At 42.0% G+C, this 26,452-nt stretch overlaps 1 protein-coding gene across 1 annotated transcript; it reads left to right on the forward strand.

The window, feature by feature from the left end:
* Positions 1–13,397: 13,397 nt before the first annotated feature.
* CA2H3orf49 (chromosome A2 C3orf49 homolog) lies at positions 13,398–26,074 on the forward strand. Its single transcript, XM_042929889.1, has 5 exons — positions 13,398–13,522; positions 17,268–17,590; positions 21,069–21,193; positions 25,078–25,191; positions 25,645–26,074. The coding sequence occupies exons 1-5, from the start codon at positions 13,398–13,400 to the stop codon at positions 25,840–25,842; spliced, it is 885 nt and encodes a 294-aa protein (XP_042785823.1). The 3' UTR covers positions 25,843–26,074.
* Positions 26,075–26,452: the final 378 nt, after the last annotated feature.

Genomic DNA, 26,452 nt, shown 5'->3' on the forward strand with positions numbered 1-26,452 from the left:
GAGTCCTCTTGAAGGAATGTTAGCTCCTTGGCAGAGTCTCTCCCAAGCTTTCTCCTCTGGGAGGAGTTTGGAGTTTGGGTTACAACTGCCCTTTGGGCCAACCTCTGTCCTGTCCGGATCACTGTTATAATAACAAAATATAGTATAATAACACTGACATAGTACTGACTGAATACCAGGCTCTCTTCCAAGTACTGTATGTACTTAATATTGCGTAAGAGACAGCTTTTGTTTTTATTCCCTTTTTATAGGTGACAAGAATTAGAACAGAGGGGTGAAGTCATCTCCCCAAAATAATACATACAAAACCAGGATCTGAACCCAGGGAGTTGGCTCCAGAGTTCATGCTCTTGACCCCTATTTCCTGCGGCCTGTCATGATTCATCACGACTGATCATTTAAATATATGTTCATCCTATCAGTTTTGGACTCTCCTAACGCCAGGAGCCAATTCAGATTCACCTATGTAAGGCCCTTTGGTGGGAATGACAGATTGCTCTGAAGGGTTTTATCACTCAGAGCATAGCAGGCAGCATGGGTTTCATGCTCACATGGGTTCCCCTTTGCTGTCATGTCCCATGAGGGTAAGGCAGAGGGGCCCAGGTGAATGTTGTGCATGTAGCAGGGTGGCGTCATATTTGAGAAACCCCAACATTGGGAAAGCCAAAGCTTCTAAAATGAGCAGTAAGTCTACCTGACCATTGTCCCAGAGGGAGAAAGTAGCTTTATTATATGAGGAAGGAAATAAAACTTCCTAACATGGCTCATAGGCCCTTTAGGTTCTGCCCTCCACCTCTGTCACAGTCTAATCTCTCACTACACCTCCCTTTAGTTCCCACCACTTTGGCCTTTTCTTAGTCCCTTTGCCTCACTCTACTCCTTCCTATCACAGGGCCTTTGCACATGCCATTCCCTCTACCTGGAGTTGTCTCTTTCTCTTCATCTACTTAATCCCTACTCATTTTGAAGTTTGCTTCTCATATGGGTCTTCCTCAGGGAAGACTTGCTAAGTCAAATGTCTTCCTCAGGTGCTCGCACAGACCCATGGACCTCTCTTTGACGGTTTCTATTACATTCACAACTGTACATTTGGGTGTATTCACTGATTAATATAACTCCCTGTGAACCAGGAAACACCATGAGGGCAAGGACCATGTTCCCCCATGAGAGTCCCAGTTCCTTGCCCTGTGTCTGAGTAGGTCCCCAAAAGATACCTGTAAATAAGTGGATCTTGATGTCCCCAAGGGTTTTTAGAGTGTCTGATGCATAATGGCATCCCAGTGAGTGGGTGCTAAATTACTAACACACACTAGAAGATCAGAAGGGTTAGTTTCCAATCTTGGGACCATTGTGGAACCAGGTGATAAAACTTGCCTACCTACTTCCTTCCCAGTGGTGTGCAGATGAAGGAGGCAGCACAATGGTTGTATTACAGGCCTTGCGTTAAAGATGACAGGATCTCCACTCAGAGAAGCATGAGGTGAGACAGACACAGTGATTTTGGCAACCCACATATGTTCAGAGGCATTTTCCCGAAGAGGGCTGGCATTTTCAACGGCAGAATTTAGGAAAGCGAAAACCTCTTGGAGGAGACACAAAATTTTACTTTTTATAAGGATCTTTGCAATGTTTCCCAACCTCTTTCACATTGTGCAAGCACGAAGGAAAAGCACAAAGTACTAACAGCTCCTTTTTTATTATAAGTCTTCAAATCAGTCAAGTTGGCTTGGTAGGATCATCAGGAACTGTGAAGGATCTCATAACTTACTCTACTTACAAGCTAACAAGTTAACCTGCCACAGTTCCATGGATGCTGACAGAAGACACAAGATGCCTGGGTCAGAGACTATGGTGATTAATTTTAGGCTCCACGACGAGGCCCATACATTTGCCCAACATTATTCTGGATGTGTCTGTGAGGGTGCATCTGAACAAGATTAACGTTTATATTAGGGCCCTTGAATTGAAGCAAAATGTTATGGACTGAATTGTGCCCTCCCAAAATTTATGTGTGGAAACTAACCTCCAATGTGACAATATCTAGAGATGGGATCTTTAGGAGGCAATTAAAGTTAAATGAGGTAACAAGGGTGGGGCCCTTACTTTTCTTTTTATCATGCTTAGAAATGTAGAACAGATGCTCAGTATTCCGCCCCCATTCTGTCCATACTCCCCTCTACTACATGCAGGAGGCCACTGACAGCATTGACACAGCTCAGCCTGGGTGGCAGTTTGGCCTGCCCAGTGCAAGCCAGGGTGCCAGACGGTTCGTGCCCCTGGAGGTAGCCCTCCACCAACGACCAGCAGGGGCCTGGTGGTTGAACACAGCGGCCTCCTCTAATTCATAGTGGGTAACTCAGGAACTGGAGATGTGCTCCTGCATGGGATTGCTGCATCCCCCAGCAGGACTGAGCTGTGGTCGCCCTAGGTGCTAATGTGCTTGGTAACACACTCTTTACCACCTGCCTGTTACTTCTCTCATTTTCTTATCTGCCTACCGGTGTTTCTCAGGATCACCGGCCCAAGTTACTTGGACTTGAATCCATCTCTTTGGGTTCTGGTTCCAGAAGAATCCAAACTCCACTGACATGATAGAATCGTTTTGGGTTTTTTGCAAAGTACAACAAAATGCAAAGAATATTGCTGTGGCCATTCACAGTGAGAGAAGAGCATCTGGGAAGTCAGGCAGCCATCTTTGGTTAACACTAAACTTTGGAAAGGTCTTCTGGTTGTCCTTGGATCCCTGCTCACTTCTCTGGCTTCATCTCTCCCTTCTCCCCTCTTTTTACTCTCTCTGTTCCAATAATCCTGACCTTCTTTCCTTTTCTCTACGCCACCTCTGGAAAATTATGCATATGGTTTCTAAAATTCTTTTTGCTTTCCAAAATTCTACCCATCCTTCAATTGCCTTTAAAATATCACTCCCTTCAGGGGAGCCTGGCTGGTCCAGTCAGAAGAGCATGCAACTCTTGATCTTGGGGTTGTGGGTTTAAGTCCCACGTTGAGTGTAGAGATTACTTAAAAATAAAATCTTTAAGGGGCCCCCAGGTGTTTCAGTTGGTTAAGTGCTCGACTCTTGATTTCAGGTCATGATCTCATGGTTCATGGGTTCAAGCCCCACAATGGGCTCTGTGTTGATGGTGCAGAGCCTGCTTGAGATTCTGTCTCCCTCTCTCTCTACCCCTCCCCTGCTCACTCTCCATCTCTCTCTCTCAAAATAAATAAATAAACAAACTTAAAAATAAAAAAAATAAAATCTTAAAATAAATAAAATAAAAAAATATCATTCCCTTCAAAAGTGTGCTCTGATCTGCCCATGTTGGATTAGATAGTCTTTCTCGGTGTTTGCATGCCACCCCATCGTGACATGTGACCCATTTTATCGTTACTGCCTTTCACTTGTGTGACTCCCCAAGAAACCATAAACTCAAATTGCAAGAAATGTGTTTATCCTGGACACTAAATAAGCACTTAATACATATTTGTTGAATGAATAATAGATAATACTAACAACTATTTATAGAACATTCTTTCACATGAATTTTTAAATTTAATCCTCACAACTCTAGGGCAAGGGGTACAATTATTATCGTCTCCGCGATGCCCAAAACAAAACAAAGGCACAGAAAGCCCAAATGGCCTTAAATTACAGAGTTAATAAATGGTAGTAGAATTTGAACTCCAAACTTGATTTTTTTTTAAATTCTTATTGCCTATTTTTAAATAATGGAGAAAAAATTGGGGTAAAAATTGGGGAAAAAGCAAAAGCTCTGAGAATTTCAAATTTTGAGAAAGCCCTCACCAAACTGATAGCAATAGCTCTGGAAAGAAATGAGAGAGACACATCAGGAATGGACCGTTTTTGGTTTTTTTTAAGCAGTCTCCACACCCAACATGAGGCTTGAGCTGGTGACCCTGAGATCAAGAGTCCCGTGCTTTACCAACTGAGGCAGCCAGCCATCCCCAGGAATGGACTTACCAATCAAGAGGACTTTGGCTTAGATACCAGGACTGCATTTTACTGACCACATGACCACTTGGTCAAGCAACTTATCTGGGAAGCTGGAAGTCAACTATGGCTTGATAAGTAGGCCTCCCTGGGGGATCAGGTGGGGAGCAGAACACTGTAGTTAAGAGATAAGTGATTTGGAATGTTGGCCATCATTTTAATAAAGATTTGCCATTCACTATCATAAGAAATGTAAGATTTCTTTTTACATCAATTCATTGTAAGTTTTACTAGACACGATACATAAAATTCTGGGTAAAAAATTGTTCTCTGAATGATGGTGTTCTATACAACTTGTGTCTAACTCTGCAGAACCAAGAGATTACTCAATGCTCAAATTCACAATGCATTCAGAGAAAAAAGTCATTATATGCTCCACTGAGCTGGCCTACTTTGACTCTGTTTTTCTGTCTTTCCCTCCCTTTTATTTGTTCCCTGCTTCCCTTAATTTCAGCTGGGCCTTTTCCTGCTGGTAAAAGTGATGTTTCAGCTAAGGTGGAGTAAGGCTGGACTCCCAAAACATCTTTGGAAAATCAAAGATTAAGATAGTGCCCCCAATTCAGGCCCTGTTGTTTCTCTCTTCCCAAATTAAAACTCTGTTCTGGTTTAACTGGTCAAACAATTATTGAGTGCTTAGGAGGTAGGCCAGATATTGTTATATGATCATTTTTTGCAATGTACGACAAAACATAACAAATATTGTAACGCCCACTCACAGTAAGAGAAGATACATAAGCTCTCATACCGTGATGAATAGGGCTCTCTAAGTGCTTCCTCTCCCTCAAACCAGGCACTGCCTATCTAATGGGAGGTGTGATGTATTAAGGAGAATTAACGATGCTGCTGCTGCCACTTTTCAACTCTCAAGTTATTTCATGAACCTGTCTCTAAAGATGGTTGCAAGAGTCTCTCTGGTCATAGATATTTTCACCACCCTCTTTCCTATACCCACAAATCCCCATCTGCTTCCAAATAAGTGCTTTCGGTCATACCATAGCCCTTCTGTTTAAGCAGTGAACTGATAATTTCTGAACCATGACATTTGTAAATAGAAAATTTCTATTTCTGCTCACTGATTTCCCTCCGGAACAGCATTTCCAACTCTTATTGAGAATTTTGTTCTCTATAGCTGAAACCTGCATCTTGTTAGGTGTTCTGTGCATGTGTGTTGGAGGTCGGGGGGTGTGGTTATTTAGCAAAGTATGATGCTAAAGAGAATAACAGCCCTGCCCCAAGGATGTCCACTTCCTAATCTCCAGAGTCTCTGAAGATGTTACCTTGCACGGTACCTGGGACTTGCTTTGCAAATGTGTTTGAGGGTCTTGAGATGGGAGATTATCCTGGGTTGTCTGGATGAGCCCAATGTAATCACGAGGGTCCTTAAATGTGGAAGAGGGAGGTGGAAGAAGAGAGAGTCAGAAGGAGAAGAATGGTCAGAAAGATACAACTTTGCTGATTTTTGGTTTTTAGATGGAGGAAGGGAGTCACAAGCCAAAGAACATGGGTGACCTCTAGATGCTGGAGAAGGCAAGGAAATGGATTTACCCTAGAGACTCAGAAGAAAAGGAGGCCATACCAGTGCTTTGATTATTAGTCCAGTGACACCCATGTCAGACTCGTAACTGCAGAACTGTAAGGTATACATTTCTGCTGCCTTAAGGCACTTTGTTTGGGGTAATTTGTTAGAGGTAATCAATTATGTAAGAGCATCTTAATTAGCATGTTGGACACAACTGAGCTGCCCATCCTGGAGGTGACAGTGTGCTCAAACAAATCAAGCGACGTCACTGCTTTTCTCAAAATCTGTGAATAGCTCTTCATATCACACAGAGTGAAAGCCACATCCATACTCTGGCCTTCAGGCCCCACATGATAGGTTAGGTCCCCTATTATCTAACTGGCTCATATTCTACCACTCTTGTGCTCGCTCCCTCTGTCAGCCATGGAAGTCGTTTTGATCTTTAAACATAGCAAGCAGGTCCTGCCTCAGGGCCTTTGTCCTTACTATATTCTGTCCAAACTGTATTTTGCTCATTTTCTTACCATTCTGTTATGAGGTCCCTATATGAGAGAGGTCTTCTCAGGCCACGCTTACAAAAAAGAGCAACATACGCCACCCCTGCAGGCATTTCTGAGCCCTTGAAATGTCACATGTTATTTATTTATTTTCTGCGTCCTCCCTCCTACCTCAAATACACGCCTCATGAAATTGGGGATTTTTATCTGTTTGCTCCCCACTGTATCCCCAGTAACAAGAACGGTGTCTGACCACAGTGGGCATGTAATAAATATTTGTGGAATGAATAAGTGAATAAATGAATGAATGAAACGATTCTTGCTGGCTAGTTGAAGGAGGTTGATTAAGTCCTATTGACCTAATCAAGACTTTATTGACCTAATTAGGTCCTATCGACCTAATCAAGACTTTATTATTTTGTGACACCGTATGCACTTGAAAACTTGCAAACAAGAACATGTCATTTCATTAGTTCAGAGTTTCTATTGAGCTCTACAGCTTGAATCATGTCAACAAGGACTTCTTGGCTTTTGATAGTGCCTCACTGCTACCACATTAAAGCATGAATGTCTCTTAAACTTTCTTTAATATATTTTTATACACTGAGAAACTTAAGACTATTTAGTTTTTCGCTAAAGGTATATTCTGAAAGACAGCTCAATACCTTGACCATATAATAATCTCTAGAAGAGAAGACAACAATGTTCAGAGCATAGTAACCCACCCACCATGTTGTTATTTAAACAAGAAGAGTTGGCATTTTATTATGTATTTCCTATCAGAATAGGTCCATAATAAACTCTCCACTTCCTGCAATTAAATCCATATGTCAAAATAGAAAGGATAAAAACGATGGACGTCCCATGGTGAATCATAAGGAGAGATTGTGAAAAAAAGACTTAAAGCCATGTTGAAATGCTGGCACATGATTTCGTCAAGTGATGGAGACTGAGGGGCTACATCTTTTTACCCAAGGACAAGAGGATATTTGAAAACTGGTTGAACTTCTTCCTTCCTTTATTTTTTTAAAGCCCTACTTGGGACTTGAACTCCTGACCCTGAGATCAAGAGCTGAACTGAGATCAAGAGTTGGATGCTTAACTGACTGAGCCACTTGCACACCTTGATAAAAACTGGTTGAACTTCTTTAATGGAGTTTGTGAAAGAATGGCCAACCACTGGGTAGAGGACATCCAGGATTAGTGGAGACTTTTTGGTGGAAAGGCAAACTTGTCCCCACCTAAACGGGAAAAGCCACCACTTAGCCCGTGTGGGAATGTGGACTGAGTTGTCAGATGTTTTCATTTTTTGTGAGGATCCTAAAATGGAGACTTTTACGTGCAATGTGATACTCAAAACGTCTTATAGACCAAATGCAACTGACAATCTCTAGCTTGTGATCCTAGGTTTAAGATAAAAATCTTCACCCAAACGCCAATAAGTCAAAATAGAACAAATTAAACTGAAATGACATCTTTATTAAACTTCATTATATCCTATTTTACTATATGTCCCACCTGCTTGAGTGGATGTGACCAATTCACCGGTTATTTTAATCTCTAAAAGACCGATGTATATACAAAACAGCAGCAATGGATTCAGGCATTCCACACCTTAAGAAAAATGCTATTAACAGAATTTCTGGAACTACAGAATAGCTCTGTCCATATGTAATTTTACATTTTCTAGTAACTGCATTTTTCTTAAAGACTTTTTTATTTTTAAGTAATCTCTACACCCAACATGGGGCTCAAACTCACAACCCTGAGATCAAGAGTCACACACTCCACTGACTGAGCCAGACAAGCACCCTTCTTTTTTAAAAAGAAGGTGAGGGGTGCCTGCATGGCTCAGTCGGTTAAGCGTCCGACTTTTGCTCAGGTCATACATAATCTCATGGTTTGTGAGTTCGAGCCTGGTGTCAGGCTCTGTGCTGACAGCTCGGAGCCTGGAGCCTATTCGGATTCTGTGTCTCTTTCTCTCTCTGCCCCTCCCCCACTTGTGCTCTGTCTCTCAAAAAATAAATAAATGTAAAGAAAAAAAATTTGAAAAGAAGGTGAAATGGGACACTTGGCTGGCTCAGTCAGAGGAGCTTGTGACTTTTGATCTCAGGGTGTGAGTTTAAGCCCCATGTTGGGTGTAGAGATTACTTAAATACATTTTTTTTAAGTAAAAAAATAAAAAGGTGAAATTAATTTCCATGTAATATTTTACTGAACTCAATGCATTCAAAGTATTATTCCCACATGTAATCAATATTTTAAAATGTTAATAAGATATTTTATATTATCTTACACATATGAAATCTTCAAAATCCTATGTGTTTTAGACTAATAGCACATCTCCATTCAGACTAGCCATATACAAGTGGGTAATAACCATAAGTGCATGGTGGGTACCATGTTGGGCAGCACAGCTATAGAAGTTTGTTGCTGTTTTTGCAAATATTATTATTTGTTTTCATTGGACATATCAAATTTAATCATGCCTAAGAAATTGGAAATGACATCAGAGAGGTTTTTTTTCAGTTTTAAGATACGCATCATTTATTCTTAGAATATCAAGCACATTTCACATGGCATTTTTTGGGCAATGACGACAGTTCGACTTTCACCCAATTCTCAAAGTGACTGATTCTAAAAACAAATGGTTAAACTCATCAACATCCATTCATGCAATAGTGAGGGAAAAAACGTCACTTAAGCCAATGTCTTGGTATTATGCATTCAAAATGTGGGTAACTGATTTTTAAATGCTTAAGTTTGATTTCTTGGGGGCCCCTGGGTGGCTCAGTCGGTTAACGATCTGACTTCGGTTCAGGTCATGATCTCCCACTCATAGGGCTCTGGGCTGATGGCTTGGAGCCTGGAGCCTGCTTCAGATTTTTTGTCTCCCTCTGTCTCTCTCTGCATTTAAGTTACAATTTGGGGTGGAAATCAGCTTTAGGGTCACTGATGGGGAAGACCCAGCTGACTGAATGGAAAGGTGATGTAAAAAAAAATCTCTGGGAGCAGTAAATAGGCGACCCACAGGCTAAATATGACCTGCAGGTCATATTTTTATTTTTTTATTAAGTTTTTTTAATGTTTTATTTAGTTTTGGGAGAGAGAGAGAGAGACAGGGAGACACAGAATCCAAAGACAGGCTCCATGCTCCGAGCTAGCGGTCAGCACAGAGCCCGACGCGGGGCTCGAACCCACAAACCACGAGATCATGACCTGAGCTGAAGTCGGATGCTCATCTGACTGAGCCGCCCAGGCGCCCCTGCAGATCATCTTTTTAAATGCATGAGGATTCTTAGAAATTGGAAGTTGAGTAACGTTTGACCAGCCTAGCACTCTACAGTTTGCCACACCCCCCACCCCTTCCTACTGTTTCCCACAGCTTCTCACATCTACCTGCCTGGCGCCTGCAGGCATTCATTCATGTTGGCAATCTCTGACTTGGTGGCAATCTCTGCTATCTCACCAGGAGTCAGCTGTTGTTATGGTTACCTAAATAGGATTATGCAATCTCAGCCGCGTTCGAGAGAAGGATAACATTGAGAACAATAAAGATGGTGTTTTGACCAGATTTTGCCCTGCTCTGTCTTTTTGGTTTTTCAGAGGAACATTTATAAGCGTCCAGGGAACGACCATATGGATGTGACTCCAAGCCACACCCTGTGCAGGATGGTTGAAAAGAAAAGACGATTTACCAGGGTCTCTTTCTGTCTCCAGTAATCTCTACGTCATTAAACCACTGCAGTCTCACACTTGAACTGCGGCAACAGGATGCCTGCAGGTGTCTCGCTGTCTCCTCACCCCTCCCCAGACTCCGTTCATTTCAGCCTTAGTTATTTCCTGAATCTACACACTCTTATCTCAGTCTGCTCCTAGCCACCATCATCTCCAGCCTGGCCCAACTGCCTGCCTAATGACCTTTCGTCAACCATCCTTTGTCCCCTTCAACGCATTTCCCAAGCTGCACACAGCAATCTCTTTAAAACTCCAGTATAATGTTGCCCTTCCCTTGTCACCTCTGTTGCCACCACATTGGTCTCCTTTCTGCCCTCAAACATGGCCTGGCCCCCACCCATCGGAGAACCTTTGCTCTGGAGTTTTCCATCTGTGGAATACTTTTCCTCTCAGATTTTGCCCTACACTGCCTCCTTCTCCATGTGAAATGTCTCACCTCCAAGTCACTTCCGTAAGACGTCTTCTTGATCGCTGTGGCAGAAACACCCACTTCCGCTCGCTTTCTACCATCTTTTCCTGGATTTTTCACAGCATTCTTTTTCAGAGCCTGCAATGCTTGATCTATGTGCTAACGTGTTTGGTGTCTGTCTCCTCCACCGGGATGTAATTCCTGGGCAGAGAATCGTGAATTGCACAGAATAAATGTGCATTGACTAGCTCCTTAAAAACCCTTATCGGGGCGCCTGCGGGGCTCAGTCGTTAAGCATTTGGCTTCGGCTCGGGTCATGATCTCGGAGTTCGTGAGTTCGAGTCCACATCAGGTGAGCTTGAGCAAGCGCTGTGAGTGAGCTCGGTGTCAGGTGAGCTCTAGCCCGCGTTGGTTAAAAGAGGAGCCCCAGGTGAGTGCTGCTTCTCTCTTTCTCTCCTTTCCTTTCTCTCTTTCTCTCTCTCCCTCCCCACCTCATGGGATTCTCCCACCCCATCTCTCTCTGCCCCTTGCTCACTTGCACTCTCTCTCTCTCTCAAAAAAAAAAAAAGAAAAAACTTTATCAAAGTCATAGAGACATGAAAACAGAATGACGGTTTCCAGAGGCTGGGGGCAGGTCAGGGAGAGGTGGGGAAGGAGGAATGGGGAGTTACTGTTTAAAAGGTTCAGCACTTCAGTGTCGCGAGATGAAAACAGTTCAGGAGACAGGTGCCCATGGTTGCGCAATAACGTGAACATACGTCGTGCCACTGAAATGTACACTGAAATCCGCTTAGGATGGTGGATTTTATATCATGCATATTTTCCCACAATTAAATGTTTGTTTAAATGATTTTTTGAAAACACTTAACAACCTCTCCATTGTTGTGAAGATCAAGACCACAATGTTTACTTTGTTCTGTAGGAACCAGCAGGTTTGGCCCTGCCTATCTTTGCTGCAGCCACTCTACCTTGTACATTTTCAAAGACATCAGACTTCTTCCCCCGGGGCTTTGGCGCCTGCTGATTCATGTACCTGGGACAGTCAGATCTTCACATGACTGTACCTTTTCCCATGTTCAGTTCTAAGGCTCCACGATTCAGCAGGCAGAACTGCCTTCCCCGGCTCCTCATGTGAGGTTGAGCCTCACTATCTTACCGCCCTTCTCTGTTTTCTTCGTAGCATTGCTTCTAACTAGCTGATGTTAATTTCTTTGGTTCCTCATTTGTTGCCAGCCTCACCCACATCATTTTAAGTTATGTTAGTTCAGAGATTCTGTGTGTTGTCATCCCAGTATCTCAGGCGTCTAGAATCGCCCCAGCATGCACTAGGCATTCGAGTAATTGACAGCTGATTGAATAAAGCATTCCTGGAAGGTAGCGGTTACTATTCCTGTTTTACGGATGAGAAAATGGGGGTCCAGGGAGGTTTTATCACTGCCCAAGGACCCATATCCTGTTAACGGCAGAGCTAGAGTTTAAAAACAGAATTGGCTCAAATTGGTGTCTGTGCCCAAGCTGTTCTCTTCACTCTTCTCTGTTCTACCTCTAGCTTCTCCACCTGTTCCAGGACACCCCGGAGAATCCGTGCAATTTGTCACAAAAGCCAAAGCAGCAAACGGTGCTGCCTGTCACACACACACACACACACACACACACAGACTTGTGCACTCACCAACATGTGCGAACACAAGACACACACGCAAATAAAAACCAGCTCTCTTCCTAACGTAGAATTGATCTCATTCATCTAGATATTTGACAAAACCCAACAGAATTAAGACCACTATTCCAGTGATCGATTGGAAATGATTGGCTCGTGGTTAAAGAGAATGCTCGTTCGTTTATTCCTTCATTCAAGCACTCATCATTTATCGCACTCTGGGAATTCCAACAACTGAGGAAAAACAGACCAGGGAGAACCACAAGCCATTTTGGCTAAAGCACATCGGGTGCGCTGCATTTCATTGTTTCCCAAAGGACCACCTGCACCCACTCTCCGAGGGCTTGGGTGCTATTTATAGCCCTGGTTTACAGATGCGAAAACAAGCAGATAGGGTAGGTGAACTGACAGTGGCACTGGACCAAGAAACCTCTTAATCCCTCAATGTAATACCCTTCGTTCCTGACCCTCTTTAAGCTCTTTCTCACAGCCCTGGAACATACAAGACCCTCACTACTCCAGGTGTGGTTTGTGGACCAGCATCATCAGTATCACCTGACAGTTTATTCGAAATGCAAATTCATGGATTTCACCCAGACCTCCTGAATCAAAATGTGTATTTTAATAAAATCCCCAGGTAACTCATGCGCACATGAAAGTTCGAGAAGTATGCTTCAGATTACTGATGAGTACAAATGCAAAAAACAGGGTAATCCATGTAACACTCTCTCTCTCGCTCTCTCTCTCTCTCTCTCTCTCTCTCTCTCATAGTTTTCTAGAATTTTCTTTCTTAGCATAGTTATTTCCTACTGAAAAACTCAAAAACGCTAGGGAGTGCGATGGGAATAAATCCTAGTGTCTGCTGCCACCTTGTGGTAAGAAAAATTTGCAGGCAGAATTTGCTCTTCCCCGGGAAATAAAGGGGGAAATCTTAGAAAGGAAAGGGATGGACCAGGCACTCAACCTTTTCAGCCCTGTGCTTTGAGAGATGGCTACAAAATTCTACGATATAATAAAATAACCTTGGGGTGTACTATGAGATGGCCAGATAACAACTGGCCTTTTTACCGTGTGTCTCCCAGGGCCGAGAGAGTATTCATCAGCTCTAGTTGAGAAACCTGACGAAAGCTGGGATCATTGATATTCCTACAGGGTCTTTTTTTTTGGGACTCAAACATGCACATCTGAATGCCATAACCCATTGGTGCGTGATTATTTTATTACCAACCCAAATGGCAGTGGTTAGGCAATCAGGCCACCTTTTCTGCATTTGCCTTGCCCAAGCATCAGTATTCCACAAAGCCAACCGGAATTTCCCACCGCTCTGTCAAATGCATCATTCCCAACCTCTGAGAAGTGGTAACAGGGCCAGTCCCACCAATGATGTCTCTCACACCTAGAAGGGAATAAGAACAAGATTCCAAAACTTTCCTACATACTTCCCGCCCCCGCCCCCAACAGCCCAGAAGTTAAAAGCGCCTCTGGCACTGGCTATTTTGCTTTGCTGTTGTGAGCTGAAGACCTGAAGAAATCCACAACAGCTACGGCAGGTGGAGTTGACAGCAATGGACGCCCCTCAACTGTATCTTCCAGAGTCTTTTAAAGGTGCCTGTGGAAGAGCTGGCCAGTACCGAAGACTCCAGCAACCCAGAAAGAAAAATGGCCCCTTCAAAAGGAAGGGGATGGAAAGGTAGGTAAACAGGAGTCATCTCCTTTTCTGTTAAGGGAGATTCTTTGGATTTTGCATTAAACGATGTTCACTGGGATGGTGAGAAAGGGTGGCATCTCTGTTTCAGCTTTGCCTTTAGAAATGAAGTCTCTGAATGGATCGGAGGTTGGGGGAGGCGCTGCATTTATACATTGGTCAGGAAGCCTAGTGCCACAAAGGAAGCCTCATTTAATAGGAAAGTGTAATCGTGATGAGGAAAACCTTTCCTTTCCACCTGAATTTGGGTTTTAATGCGACATAGGACGCTAAAATAAGCACTAAGTTGTTATTTCAGTCTCAAAATTTTAGACATCACATGTCCTCTGTAAATACTATGATTTTGAGAATTCAGTACTACATTCTTTGGGAAGAGGCCATGATGAATGCTTTCTGTTCCCTTGCCCAGCAATAGGTACTGAAATACGTACTAATTGTACTTCACGCCGTGCACGTTCTTTAATCTAATGTTAAAACTGTCTTATATCTGGTATTTCCTGCCAATGGAAAAACCATAGACACAGGCATGAAATACTCCAAACATAATACATTTTAATTTGGAAAATCAATGAGATGATTTATTTTCCAATTTCTTTTGGCTTCTTTCTTACCATGTTCATGAGCAATAGCTCAGACATGTAGAAATGAGGTGTTTTTATGAGGCCTGAATCATCAAACACCAACCTTCTGAACTTCCTTGGACAAAATGAAATATTGCAGAGATTACCACTTTCAATAAGAAAATGAGGTTAAAAGGGGAAGCAGTACAACAAAATAAGTTCATTACCAATCAAGATACTTGAAAATTTAAGACGGGAAGGGTTCTTTTCAAGACAGAAATTAACAACAGTTCTATTCCAAGGCCCTGGAATAAACTCACCTTTGTTAGTTATGTTATAAATAGACTGGGGGGAGCCTGTGTGGATCAGTTGGTTAAGTGTTCTACTCTCGATTTTGGTTCAGGTCATGATCTCATGGTGTGTGATTTCCAGCCCTGCCTTGGGCTCAGTGCTGACAGCACGGAATTCTTTGTGTCCCTCTCTCTCTGCCCCTTCCCTGCTCACACTGTGTCTCTCTCAAGTAAATTTTAAAATAAATCAATAAATAGGGAATGAGGGTGCAGGGCATGGTGTGGGAGATACATTCTAGAGATTTGGACTCCTTAGAGCTGGGCTTTTAATCTGAGAGATGACATGGATGGCCTTTGGGGTTCTTGAGCCTCCTGAAGTTGTATTTCCATTATTTTGGGAGTGTGCGTGTGTGTGTGCACGCGTTTGTGTATTTATGGTAGTAGAAATTGATGGCTTTGTTAAATGATTCTCACAGGGCTCTATGGAAGATTATTCTTAGCCCATAAATGGTCTTTGGGCAAATTAGAAAATGGCATTCCATCTTTCAAACACTTTACTGCCATCTGCTAGAAAGTTATAGTAACTGTACACCTCGATGACTGAATGTGAATAGCACCCCCTAGCGTTTGAGTGCATGTGTAACTGGAAGAACTCCTGTTCCAGTCCTAAAAGGGAGGTTGGCTACCCAACATGGCCTCCCTTCATTTGACTTCTAGCTTGAGGTCCCTCCTTGCCTTTTACATTTTTTCCTCACTCATCTGAATCACATATTAGTAAAAGCTATCATTTATTAGGTGCCAAGTACATGAATTTTTCTTTTTATTCCCACATTTCTGAAAACAGTATGCCCATTTTCAAATGAGAAAAACCTAAGCTTATAGAGGTTAGATAACATGCCCAAGATCACATAACTAGGAAGCGTGGTGCAGGATTGAACAAGACCATTTAACTCCGGTGCATGGACTCTTCTGAACCACTTCCCATGTGTAATTACAGAGAAGGTGAATGATTTAGGTTTAGGTTAGAGCGGTATTTTCTTGGAGGATGCTGTATGGTGGTACTCTAGATATTTTAGGTAGCATATGATGAAGGACATCTTTTATTAGTTATGAGTTTATTTTAATCCGTATTAGAAATACATGTCCCATATATTGCAAACATAACATAACATAATATAAAATCTGGGATTTCATCCAGAGAAATGAAAGTTTATATTCATACAAATGCTTATGTGTGTAGTCATATTAGCCCCACACTGGAAACAATCCAAATGTTTTTCAATGAGCGAATGATTAGACAGTGGTAATCCATATCATGGAATATTACTCAGAAACAAAAAGGAACAAATAATTGATATATCCACCAACCTGGATGAATTTCCAGGAGATTTATGCTGAGTGAAAAAAAGTAAATCCCAAAAGATCATAGGCTGTATGATTCCATTTATATAACATTTTTGAAAGGACAAAAATTATACAAATGGAGGACAGCTTAAGGAGAGTGGGGGTGAGTGGGGAAGTGGGAGTGGCCATAACACATGAAGGATCCTGGTGGTGACGGAAATGTTCTATATCTTGACGGTATCGATGTTGTGACAGTTACACTTTTACAAGAGGTTACCATTGGAGGAAACTGGGCAAATCTCCCCGTATCACTTCTTAAGACTGCCTGTGAGGGGCGCCTGGGTGGCTCAGTGGGTTGAGCGGCCGACTTCAGCTCAGGTCATGATCTCGCAGTCCGTGGGTTCGAGCCCCACGTCGGGCTCTGTGCTGACAGCTCAGAGCCTGGAGCCTGTTTCAGATTCTGTGTCTCCCTCTCTCTGACCCTCCCCTGTTCATGCTCTGTCTCTCTCTGTCTCAAAAAGAAATAAACGTTAAAAAAAAAAAATTTTAACACTGCCTGTGAAATGACAATTATCTCAAAATAAAAGGTTTATTTTTTTTAACCAACCGAGCCATCCAGGTGCCCAAGGTTTAACTTTTTTAAATCCCTGGGATTTTATGGATATTATTGTTTTGGATGACACTAAAGATAACAGCTACTTGAGGAAGTATATTAGCTAAAGAATGGTTATCATGAAATAGATGATATTTACTCTAGAATAGTGAGTAACGCAGACATTGGGATCAGATCCTGGGCTTATTTAACCTTTCGAAGCTTTAATCTGTCATTTATAAAAAGGAGATGACAGTAGGAAAAGGGTAAATTACATAAAATACAGGGAAGAACTTGAAAGAGTGTTCCGTGCATAGAAAGCTGCTAAGGAACGTTATCTATTTGTATTACTGAGATATGCCAAAATGATGAAGATGGTGTGTGACTATTTGCAATTTTAGAAACAAGAGTTTAGAGTTATTCTATCCAAATGAGTGCTCTGTGTACATGCAGCATTTATGGGGCTTTGGGGACTGCGTCCCTTAATGACTACTCTAGCCGACTCTCCTCTCTCATCACTGTAGACTGGGAACCACCAAATCCAGCAAAAGCCATCATTGAGACAAGGTTGCCTATTTGCCAATATGTGTTCTAACACTCACAGACCCGGATTAAAATCAGCATTCTATGCTTGGCCAAATTAACTTAACCTCTCTTTGTTTCAGTTTACTCATTAGTGAAACAGAAATAACAATATGACCTACCTCTTAGGGAGCTAAGAGGATAAAACGAGAGAGTGGCCAGAAGGCACTTGACTACAGTTGGGTAACAAAACACCAAGGAGTTGCTTTGGCTTGGTTTTTCTGGGATTTGATTCTTGATCTTCAGTTTTACTTTTTGGAATTGTGTGATTAGGTCACAATTCAAGTTTAGATTTTGATGATTTCAGTCATTTGTTTCTAACTTTTTAATTTCCTTAAAACAAATTCTTTTTTAATTTTTAGATGGCATAGAGCTGTGTCTACCAACCTAGTAAAACAAAACATATTGGTGCCCAAAGACGAAACGTCCGGGGATAGCGACATGGAATTTCATGAAAGCCACAAAAATACAAAAAAAAACTGGATGAAGAAAATGAAGACTGTTTTGGGAAGGATGCTGTCCTATAAAAGTAGAAGCAAGTCAGCAAATGGCAGCAGAGGGGCCTCCGCTAACCCTAAGGAAACTTTTCTTTCAAACCCTCAGAGCCTTCTTCCTAGAATTGTCAAGGACCTTCCGTCCGCCAGGTTATTCATGAAACCAAGAATGAGAAAGCTGTCACAGAATGGTAATCAAAGGCAACTCGTGGTTAAGTGTCAAGGCCAAGGGGAATTGTGAAATTAGGACGGCTTTGCTTGCTACCCAAAGTGTGGCATCTCCTGGGAGCTTGTCTGAAATGCAGAATCTCAGGCCCCGCCTGGGTCTCCTGAGTCAGAATCTGCATTCTATACCTAGCCCCAGATGATGTACTTGTGCATACATTTTGAAAAGCTCTGCATTAGATTGCCTTTGAGGTCCTTCCCAGTCCAACTGGTGGTCTTTTTTTCTAAAGCCCCTGTTTTATTTAAATGTGCACCCACATGCCTGTATGTGTGTAGACACATATATACATCTATATGTATACATACATGTATATGAGAAAATCAAACTAAAGTAGAATTTTTCTTTTGTTTCTGGAAAGAGCAGTAATGCAGCCTTTGAAATAGCTATTTCCTACAGTGGAGGGTATGGGAGATTTCTATGAATATAATTTATGATTGGTAAATCCTAAGTAACATTTTATTTTATGTATCTAATTCCCACGTTCCTCGTGGAAGAATCAACATTTGGATTGTTAACTTGAAGTCTTTTATGCAATGCAGTGATGCTGTTTGGTGGGGGGGAGGGGTCCTATCAGTTATAACGAACATTACCACTAATATTTGCATTCTTCTCTGTGGCTTTTCTAAGTTAATAGACTATTTTTTTAGAGCAGTTGTAGGTTTACTAGAAAAATGGAAGATACAGAGATTTACTTCCCATATACCCTCACTCCTTACCCCACCCACACAGTTTCCTCTGTTATTAACGTCTTGGCTTAATATGACAACGCCATCATGTGATGTCCTATATCCACCATTACGGTGCCAGACAGGGCAGCTCCACTGCCCTAAATATCTTGTGCAGCTTCTTCATGTCCTTTATAGCAGAGCACCAGGAAACGTGTGTGGCCCTAAGATAGGGAATCCACACACAATCCCACATTTTTCACAGTGATAAGGCTGCATACCTGGTGAGTACTACTTTTTCCAGAAAATAAACAAACACCCCCAAAAATGATGGCTTCCAGGTGACTGATGGCCCTTTTAAACTCTCCCTTCTGGAAAAAGCAGTCAGTAACGCTAGCATCCAAGCCTCTAGCAATTACCTGGTATGGATGAACTTACCTATTTTCATTGAAAATAGCAAAGACAACATGTTTCTATACTGATGGGGCTGAAGTTGAAGAGTCTAACAGGACACAGAGGATCCAATTCTTCCTTCCCATCTGTGTGCATTGGCTTATTTTCGTCTTAGTTGGAATAACCAATATCTATACCAAGATTTCTTCCAAAAACATGACTTTCAGGCCATAGCTCTAACATTACGACACTGTCTCACCTGTGGCCCAAAGACAGTGGCTTTTCCCTGTTGACCTTCACAACATTTTTAACAAATATTCACTAAATACTTATTTTATGTCCGCCACGCTATTAAGGATAGAGTAGCGGGTGGAACAGACATGGTCCCGGATCTCATGAAGTTATAGAATAGAGGGACGTTCCAACACTAGGCAGATAATTACATCTGATGCCAAGTAGCAGCACAGGGCACCTACAGAAACCCATCATGGGTGCTCTAACTTTGGGGGAGGAGCCCTAGGAAGGCCTCCCTGAGGAAGGGACAGCTCAGTTGAGATTTGAAGGACAACTAGAGTCAGATGAGAAGAGTGGGAAGAGTTTTCCAGGAAGAGGGGAGAGCATATTCATATCCCCATCTAAAAAGAGCACTGAGCGTAATAAAGAAAAGAAAGTAATTCAGTCAAGGAAGAGCCTGTGAATAAGGTGGTCAGGACGTTGTAAGCCACATTAACAATTTTTAACTTTCTCCTAAGAATTTTTAACTTTTTGATAAGAAACCACCAAATACTTTCAAGCTGGGGATTTATATAATCTGATTTGTATTTTTTAAAGACAGCGCAGGCTGCAGAGTAGGGAGGGGATGGGAGGTCAGCAGATCCAGGAAGAATGATAGAGAGGCTCTGAACATTCATTCCAGCAAGGAACGATAGTAGCTTGGTTCGTTGCCAACAGTGGGGATGCGGAGGTAACGGGAGAAGCGTTCATAGGTTGAAGTTGTGAGATTTGGGGAAGAGCTGGAGAGTGGAGGGCAGGGAGAGGGAGGAGTCCCTGGGTTGAGCACCTGCTCGGAGGGCAGAGCCCCATTCACTTAGGAGCCACCACTCCTCGAGAAGTTCTTATCAATGGACCTTAAGCAAGATTGTAGGTGTGAGCATGGGGTGAAGGCACTGAAACACAGAGCGAATTGCAAACACCTTTTCCCCAATGCCCTGGTCAATCCCTTTGACTACATGAAATAAAAGCCTCATGCCCCGCCTTCTTTTTTTTAATAAAAAGGAGAATAACCTAACCTTAGTGCCTTCTGCAGGCAATAACATGGTTTGTTTTTACCATATAAATTTTAATGCCTATTTATGATGCTGTTTTATTTATGCTAGTGTTTTAAGGATTCCTTTGTAAAAGCATGTATTGTGTTAAGAATTGAACTGACATAAAGAAAAATATTAAGGAGGCTGGGTTTCACATGGCTCCTGGAAAATGAGTATGGTATTTGATGACTGAGCCTTGAGCCACATGGCTGGGGAGTGAATAGCTTTAAACATTGTTTCAATTAATGACAAGTACTCAAGGGATGGTCTCATACATTAGAGGGGTACTTTTTCTAATTCCACAACAATTAGAGGAAAAAGTAATCTAGGGCAAAAACGACGTCTCAAACACAGAGACGTAACCACCTTGTCAGAACGCGTTGGTGACCACTGAGGTCATGACCACGAGAAAAGGCAGATGTGTACAGGAGAAAGTGTAAGATTAGAAAAAGAAAACCCAGGGGCGCCTGGGTGGCTCAATCAGTTAAGTGTCCAACTTCCACTCGGGCTGTGATCTCAGGGTTTGTGGGTTTGAGCCCCACATTTTGGCTCTGTGCTAAGAGCTCAGAGTCTGGAGCCTGCTTTGGATTCTGTGGCTCCCTCTTTCTCTGTCCTCCCCTGCTCACGCTCTGTCTCCCACCCCCAACTCCACTCAAAAATGCATAAACTTTTTTTTTTTTAAGTTAAAAAAGAACAGAAAAGAAAAAGCAAACCTATTTTTTGTCTTTAACCCTAAGGAAAAAAGCTACCGAGGGAGCATGGAATGCTGTCTTTTCAGAATACTTTCTTTTTTTTCTTTTTTTAAGTTTGTTTATTTTGAGAGGCAGAGAGAGAACATGAGTGTGAGTGGGGGAGGGGCAGAGCGAGGGAGAGAGAGAATCCCATGCAGGCTCTGCACTGTCAGCACAGAGACTGATGTGGGGCTAGAACTCACGAACCGTGAGATCATGACCTGAGCCGAAATCAAGAGTCTGCTGCTTAATTAACAGAACCACCCAGGCACCCCCACAGCGCTTTCTAATAAGAAAGTTGACCATTGTGATCCTTACAAGTTCTTTTCCCCCTCCTTCTTTCTAAGCGACTATACAACTTGATGTTGTAGAAGCTGAGACAGAGGAGATAACCCGAGGAAATACTCTACTCCGGGCCAGGAGAACCACCAAGCGGTTGTCTGTGACATCCCTTCCTTCAGGACTGCAGAAGGTACAATGCTAAAATACACTCACCTCTACAGACTTTCATATAAGTCAGTGTTCATAATAATAATTAAGTTTTCATAATAAAGCCTTTAAATCTGCTGCCTGTGTCCTCCTCTCCAAGAATTTAGGGCACAGGAAGCAGGCTTTCTGGGTCTGATTCATCTACTTCTGACTCAAATGGTCCAGCTTCTACTATAATCTGGGCAATAGTAGAGTTCTGAGCTTTCCACTGATTTGTCAACCATTCAAATATCAAGTTAGTATATTATTAGCATCAGGTCAATCATACATGGTATGTGGAGAGGAATTCACCACTGCCCAGTAGAACTTTGTGTGAGGACGGGGCACCTGGGTGGCTCATTGGTTAAGCGTCCGACTTCAGCTCAGGTCACGATCTCACGGTTTGTGAGTTCGAGTCCCGCATCAGGCTCTGTGCTGGCAGCTCACAGCCTGGAGCCTGCTTCAGATTTTGTGTCTCCCCCTCTCTCTACCCGTCCCCTGCTCATACTCTGTGTCTCTCTGTCTCTCAATAATAAATAAACGTTAAAAAAAAAAAAAAAAACTGTGTGAGGATACAAGTGTGCACTGTCCAATATTGTAGCCAATAGCCACATGTGACTTTTGAGCCTGAAATGTGGCCAAGGCAATTAAAAAGTTGAATTTTTAATTGTATTTCACTGTAAGTGAAATTTAAAGATAGTCACATGTATAGACAGTGTGGCAGTAGACAGTCCAAGAGTTTCCAAACCAAAGCCTATGCTTATCTGTGCATATATAAACTTCAGCCTAAATTGCCCAGGCTATTTTTTTTAAATCGCCTAAACTATTATTTTTTCAGTTTATTTATTTATTTTGAGAAGGAGATTGTATTTTGAGAGAGAGAGAGAGAGAGAGTGCAGGAGGGATAGGAAGAGAGGGAATGAGAGAGAATCCCAAGCAGGCTCCACATTGTCAGCACAGAGCCCAACGTGGGGCTCAAACTCACAAACCGTGAGATCATGACCTGAGCCGAAACCGAGTCAGATGCTTAATCAACTTAGCCACCCAGGTGCCCTAATTATTTTAAATATAACAAATAATGGGGCACCTGGGTGGCTTAGTCAGTTAAGTGTTCAACTTCGGCTTAGGTCATGATCTCGTGGTTCAGGAGTTTGAGTCCCATGTCGGGCTCTGTGCTGACAGCTCAGAGCCTGAGCCTGCTTTAGATTCTGTGTCTCCCTCTCTCTCTCTGCCCCTCCTCAGCTCATGGTCTGTCTCTCAAAAATGAATAAACATTAAAAAAATTATTAAAAAATACATAAATACAGCAAATATTTACTTAAAGCTAACTCTGCTCCAGTTCTAAGTGTTTTATAAATATTAATTCAGATAATAATTACAACAATCCTATAAGGTAGATAGCAATACAGGGGCGCCTGGGTGGCTCAGTCGGTGAAGCATCAGATTTTGGCTCAGGTCATGATCTCACAATTTGTGAGTTCAAGCCCTATGACAGCTCAGAGCCTGGAGCCTGTTTCAGATTCTGTGTATCCCTGTCTCTCTGCCCCTCCCCTGCTCATGCTCTGTCCCTCTCTCTCAAAAATAAATAAACATTAGGGGCGCCTGGGTGGCTCAGTCAGTTGAGTCTCCGACTTCGGCTCAGGTCACGATCTCACGGTCCGTGAGTTCGAGCCCCGCGTCGGGCTCTGGACTGATGGCTCAGAGCCTGGAGCCTGTTTCCGATTCTGTGTCTCCCTCTCTCTCTGCCCCACCCCCCGTTCATGCTCTGTCTCTCTCTGTCTCAAGGATAAATAAACGTTAAAAAAAATTTTTTTTTAAATAAATAAATAAATAAATAAATAAACATTAAAAAAAAAAAAAAAAAAAAGGTAGATGGCAATACTATCCTTATTTTAAGGATTGCCCTGGGAGGTTAAATAATTTGCTTAGATAAGTGGTAGAGACAGGTTTCAAACCCAGGAAGGTCTGGCTCTTGAGTCCTTAATCTTAATTACTATGCTGAATACTAATTGTACTGTCTCAAATGATAGCCACTAGGTATATGTGTCTGTTTAGTTAAAATTAAATAAAAGTTCACTTCCTCAGTTGCACTAGCTACATTTCAAGTTGATTGCTAATGACATGTGGTTCATGGCTGTTGTATTAGGCATCACATAAAGAAAAAAAATTTCCATTTTTGCAGAAAGTTCTATTGAACAGTGCTGTTCTAGAGTATCATTGTCAGAATGCACCAATATTAGTTTTGAGTTTTGCCTTTTGTGCGTTAGGTTCGCATTCATTTTATTCCTATTATGTACTGGGCAATTTCTAGGTTTGGGGACTAAAAGACGTAGTCCTGTTTTGTGAACCTTATAGTTTAGTAGAGGGGATAGACATTAAACCATGGCTCTGCAGAGCACTGAGGTAAGGATAAGTTTTTGAATGCATGGCAATGGGACAAGTAGATGTTCATAGGGGAAGAAAGAAAATTGATCCCTATCTTACACCATATACAAAATTAATTCCTGTTGGGTTCTAGATCTGTGTGGAAAAGGTAAAACCTTAAAACCTCTGGAGGACAATAAAAATTATTTCAGTATAGAGAAAGACTTCTTAGGAACAAGTATCACTGACCATGAAAGAAAAAAATGGATATATTTGGTTATAGCAAGAATGGCTGGTCAGCAAAAGACATTAAATTGAAGGTTGTCAACTGGCTGTGAAGAGTTCTGTTTAGTTCTCAGAATGATCTCAACAATGTATGTGAATTAATTGGTCACACTGAAAAATGAGACTATTTCCAAAAAAAATCAGGATTTTAAGCCTTCTTTTGAAAAATGGGATTTGGGAGCATTAGGCCCACAATTTCTCATGATTGACAGCAGGAGATGTGTAGAGGCTGGCCCCTTGGCAGGAGGCGCATTCTCTCCAGTTTACCACCAGCTGCAACTGGTTCTGTTTTACACAACCTGCCTGGACCATCTAGGCATTTGACATTAGAATAGTGGTATTCAACAAACACAGATATAACTTAGCAATTACCACGTGTGCTGAGTGTTCAGTAGGAAAAAGTACTGGGTTTTATGGGAGAGAGAAAAGAGGAGTCCTACTATATAGGTGGACTGGGGAGAGCCCGGCAAGTGACATGCGAGCCTGGGCAAGTTGGCTGGGCAGAGTGGTGGGTCAGCAGACTCGTCTGTAAACTCAGACACAGGGTAGGTCCCAGATGTGATTCCTCCTCCCACTGTGTGTAGGTCTAACAATAATTCCAAATACTAGTTACTAAGCACAAGGGGAAGGAAGAGTGAACCCAGTAAGACCAAAAGGAGCCTTTTAGCCAGGAGCCATGACCTAGGAATGATTTCCAATAGCAACACTATTAGGGCAGGTACTTAGAACCAGCAAGCCAGGGACGATAGGAAAATATCAGGCATGGGGTGAAAAGAACCCAGAGCTTTCTTTTTATGTTTGGAGACATGTCTGCCACAAAAATAAGGAAACCTGCAGAAAAGAGACCAAATTAACAACTGGATCCAGTGCTAATGAGCTTTCTGGGGCACTGGTCCTCAGCACCCCCCACTCTCACTGTGCTCAGCAGCTGCAGAGGCAATGATTTCTTCTTCCCCTTACGAATGACCTGCTTTTCCCGACACTGTATATTCTTTCAGAACCAGACAATCTCATTTCTCTGCACCCTATAGATCTCTTCAAAGAGAGCTCTGGGCACAAAGGAGATACATGGGGCGTGGAGAATAATATGAATACTGTCTCCAACCCAATGTTGTTATGTGGCAAATGTTCAGTTTATAAGAGAATGTCCCAAGGGTGAGAATTCTTAGTTAAGCACTGTCACAGAAATAATGTTGGTACTTCTTAAGCTGAAGTGGTTTTTTTGCATTTTTATGATAGGTTCCGTACTCATCAAAAAAGAGATCCCACTTTCCAGCACTCAAAAAAAAGAAACATAGCGTGGAAAACATCCTCCGAAAATCAGATTTGACAGTGGGAAAGCTTCAAATGCAGGTAGTGGACAAAGGCTTTTGCTTTGTGTTTTTCAGAAGCATCACAGAGGGCCCAGTTGAACTGAACACACAGCCCTACTAGACAGCATGGCTGTGGGATGGAGTTAATGATTAGCATGAAGAAATAATGTTAGTGGGGGGCATTCTGAGGGTGGCTGAAGGATTGCTAAGGGCAGCTCGGATGATGCTGTGTGCCTAATAAATATTGAGTGAATTCAATTAGAATGAAGGCATGCACACAGCCTTCTTTTGAGAAGAAATGAGATCGTCTTTACCGCTGGGTGGTAAATGCATGTTTTCAAGCTCTGTTTGCCATGACTTGAATTAGAATAATACTTTGGGATTTACAAAACGTCCACCAAGTCCTGAACTTGTCTCTCAGGAAAAACAACCGCCCCTTTGGTTTCTACAAGGTTTTCCAACACGCGGCTACATTTCTTTGTATCTGTCATAGGTGGATGACCTCATAGAAACAGTGACAGATAAATCCATGAAGTTATTGGCCCAAAGACATGCGGAGCTTCAACAGTGTGAGTTTCTAGGGGATGAAATTCTTCAGTCTTCGAAGCAGTTCCAGAGGATATCCAAGAGAACCATGAGGAAGTATAAACTGAAAAATGTATGTTTCCCATGTACCCGCTGCTGCTTCTGATTCTGTCCCTGATTGCACAGAACTTATCTTTATGGGAATTCTTATCTTTTGGTACATAATCCTGAATAAATCTCTCTAGTGAATTAATCAACTGGGGAGAAGAACATTTCTTAGAATATTCTGCCCAACAGTCCTTCAAAAAAATTCTTTTTTGAAAAACTGATTTTTAATTCTGAGTCAACGTAAGCAAGTTTTTGCTTCATAATTCTTCCTAATATTGGAAAACAGAAACATTGATCAGGGCATAGGAGGTCCACAAAGAAATTTCTCCCATGATTTGCAAGATGAAATTAGAGGAAGCCAGTTAAAGGTATTATGACACTTTTAATACGACTACTACTGAGCTAATTTTAACCTTTCATATTTAAAGATAAGAATTCTTAAGATTACAAAAATTTAACATTGTTTAAAGTATGATTCATGCGAACTGTCATGTTTCCGAACTAAAATAAATGGTAAGGATGGAACCTAACAAGTACTGAGCATTAAATTCCATACTTACGAAAATTACAAATGATTCAGCCTTAGCTTAATTTTTAAGATGATGAAATCCTTTACGCAAGACCATCTTAACAGACTGTTTTTCTGAGACAACTTTTTCTTTATCAAT

This window comes from Panthera leo, chromosome A2 (genome assembly GCF_018350215.1).
Source record: "Panthera leo isolate Ple1 chromosome A2, P.leo_Ple1_pat1.1, whole genome shotgun sequence".
In the NCBI taxonomy this organism is placed as follows: Eukaryota; Metazoa; Chordata; class Mammalia; order Carnivora; family Felidae; genus Panthera; species Panthera leo.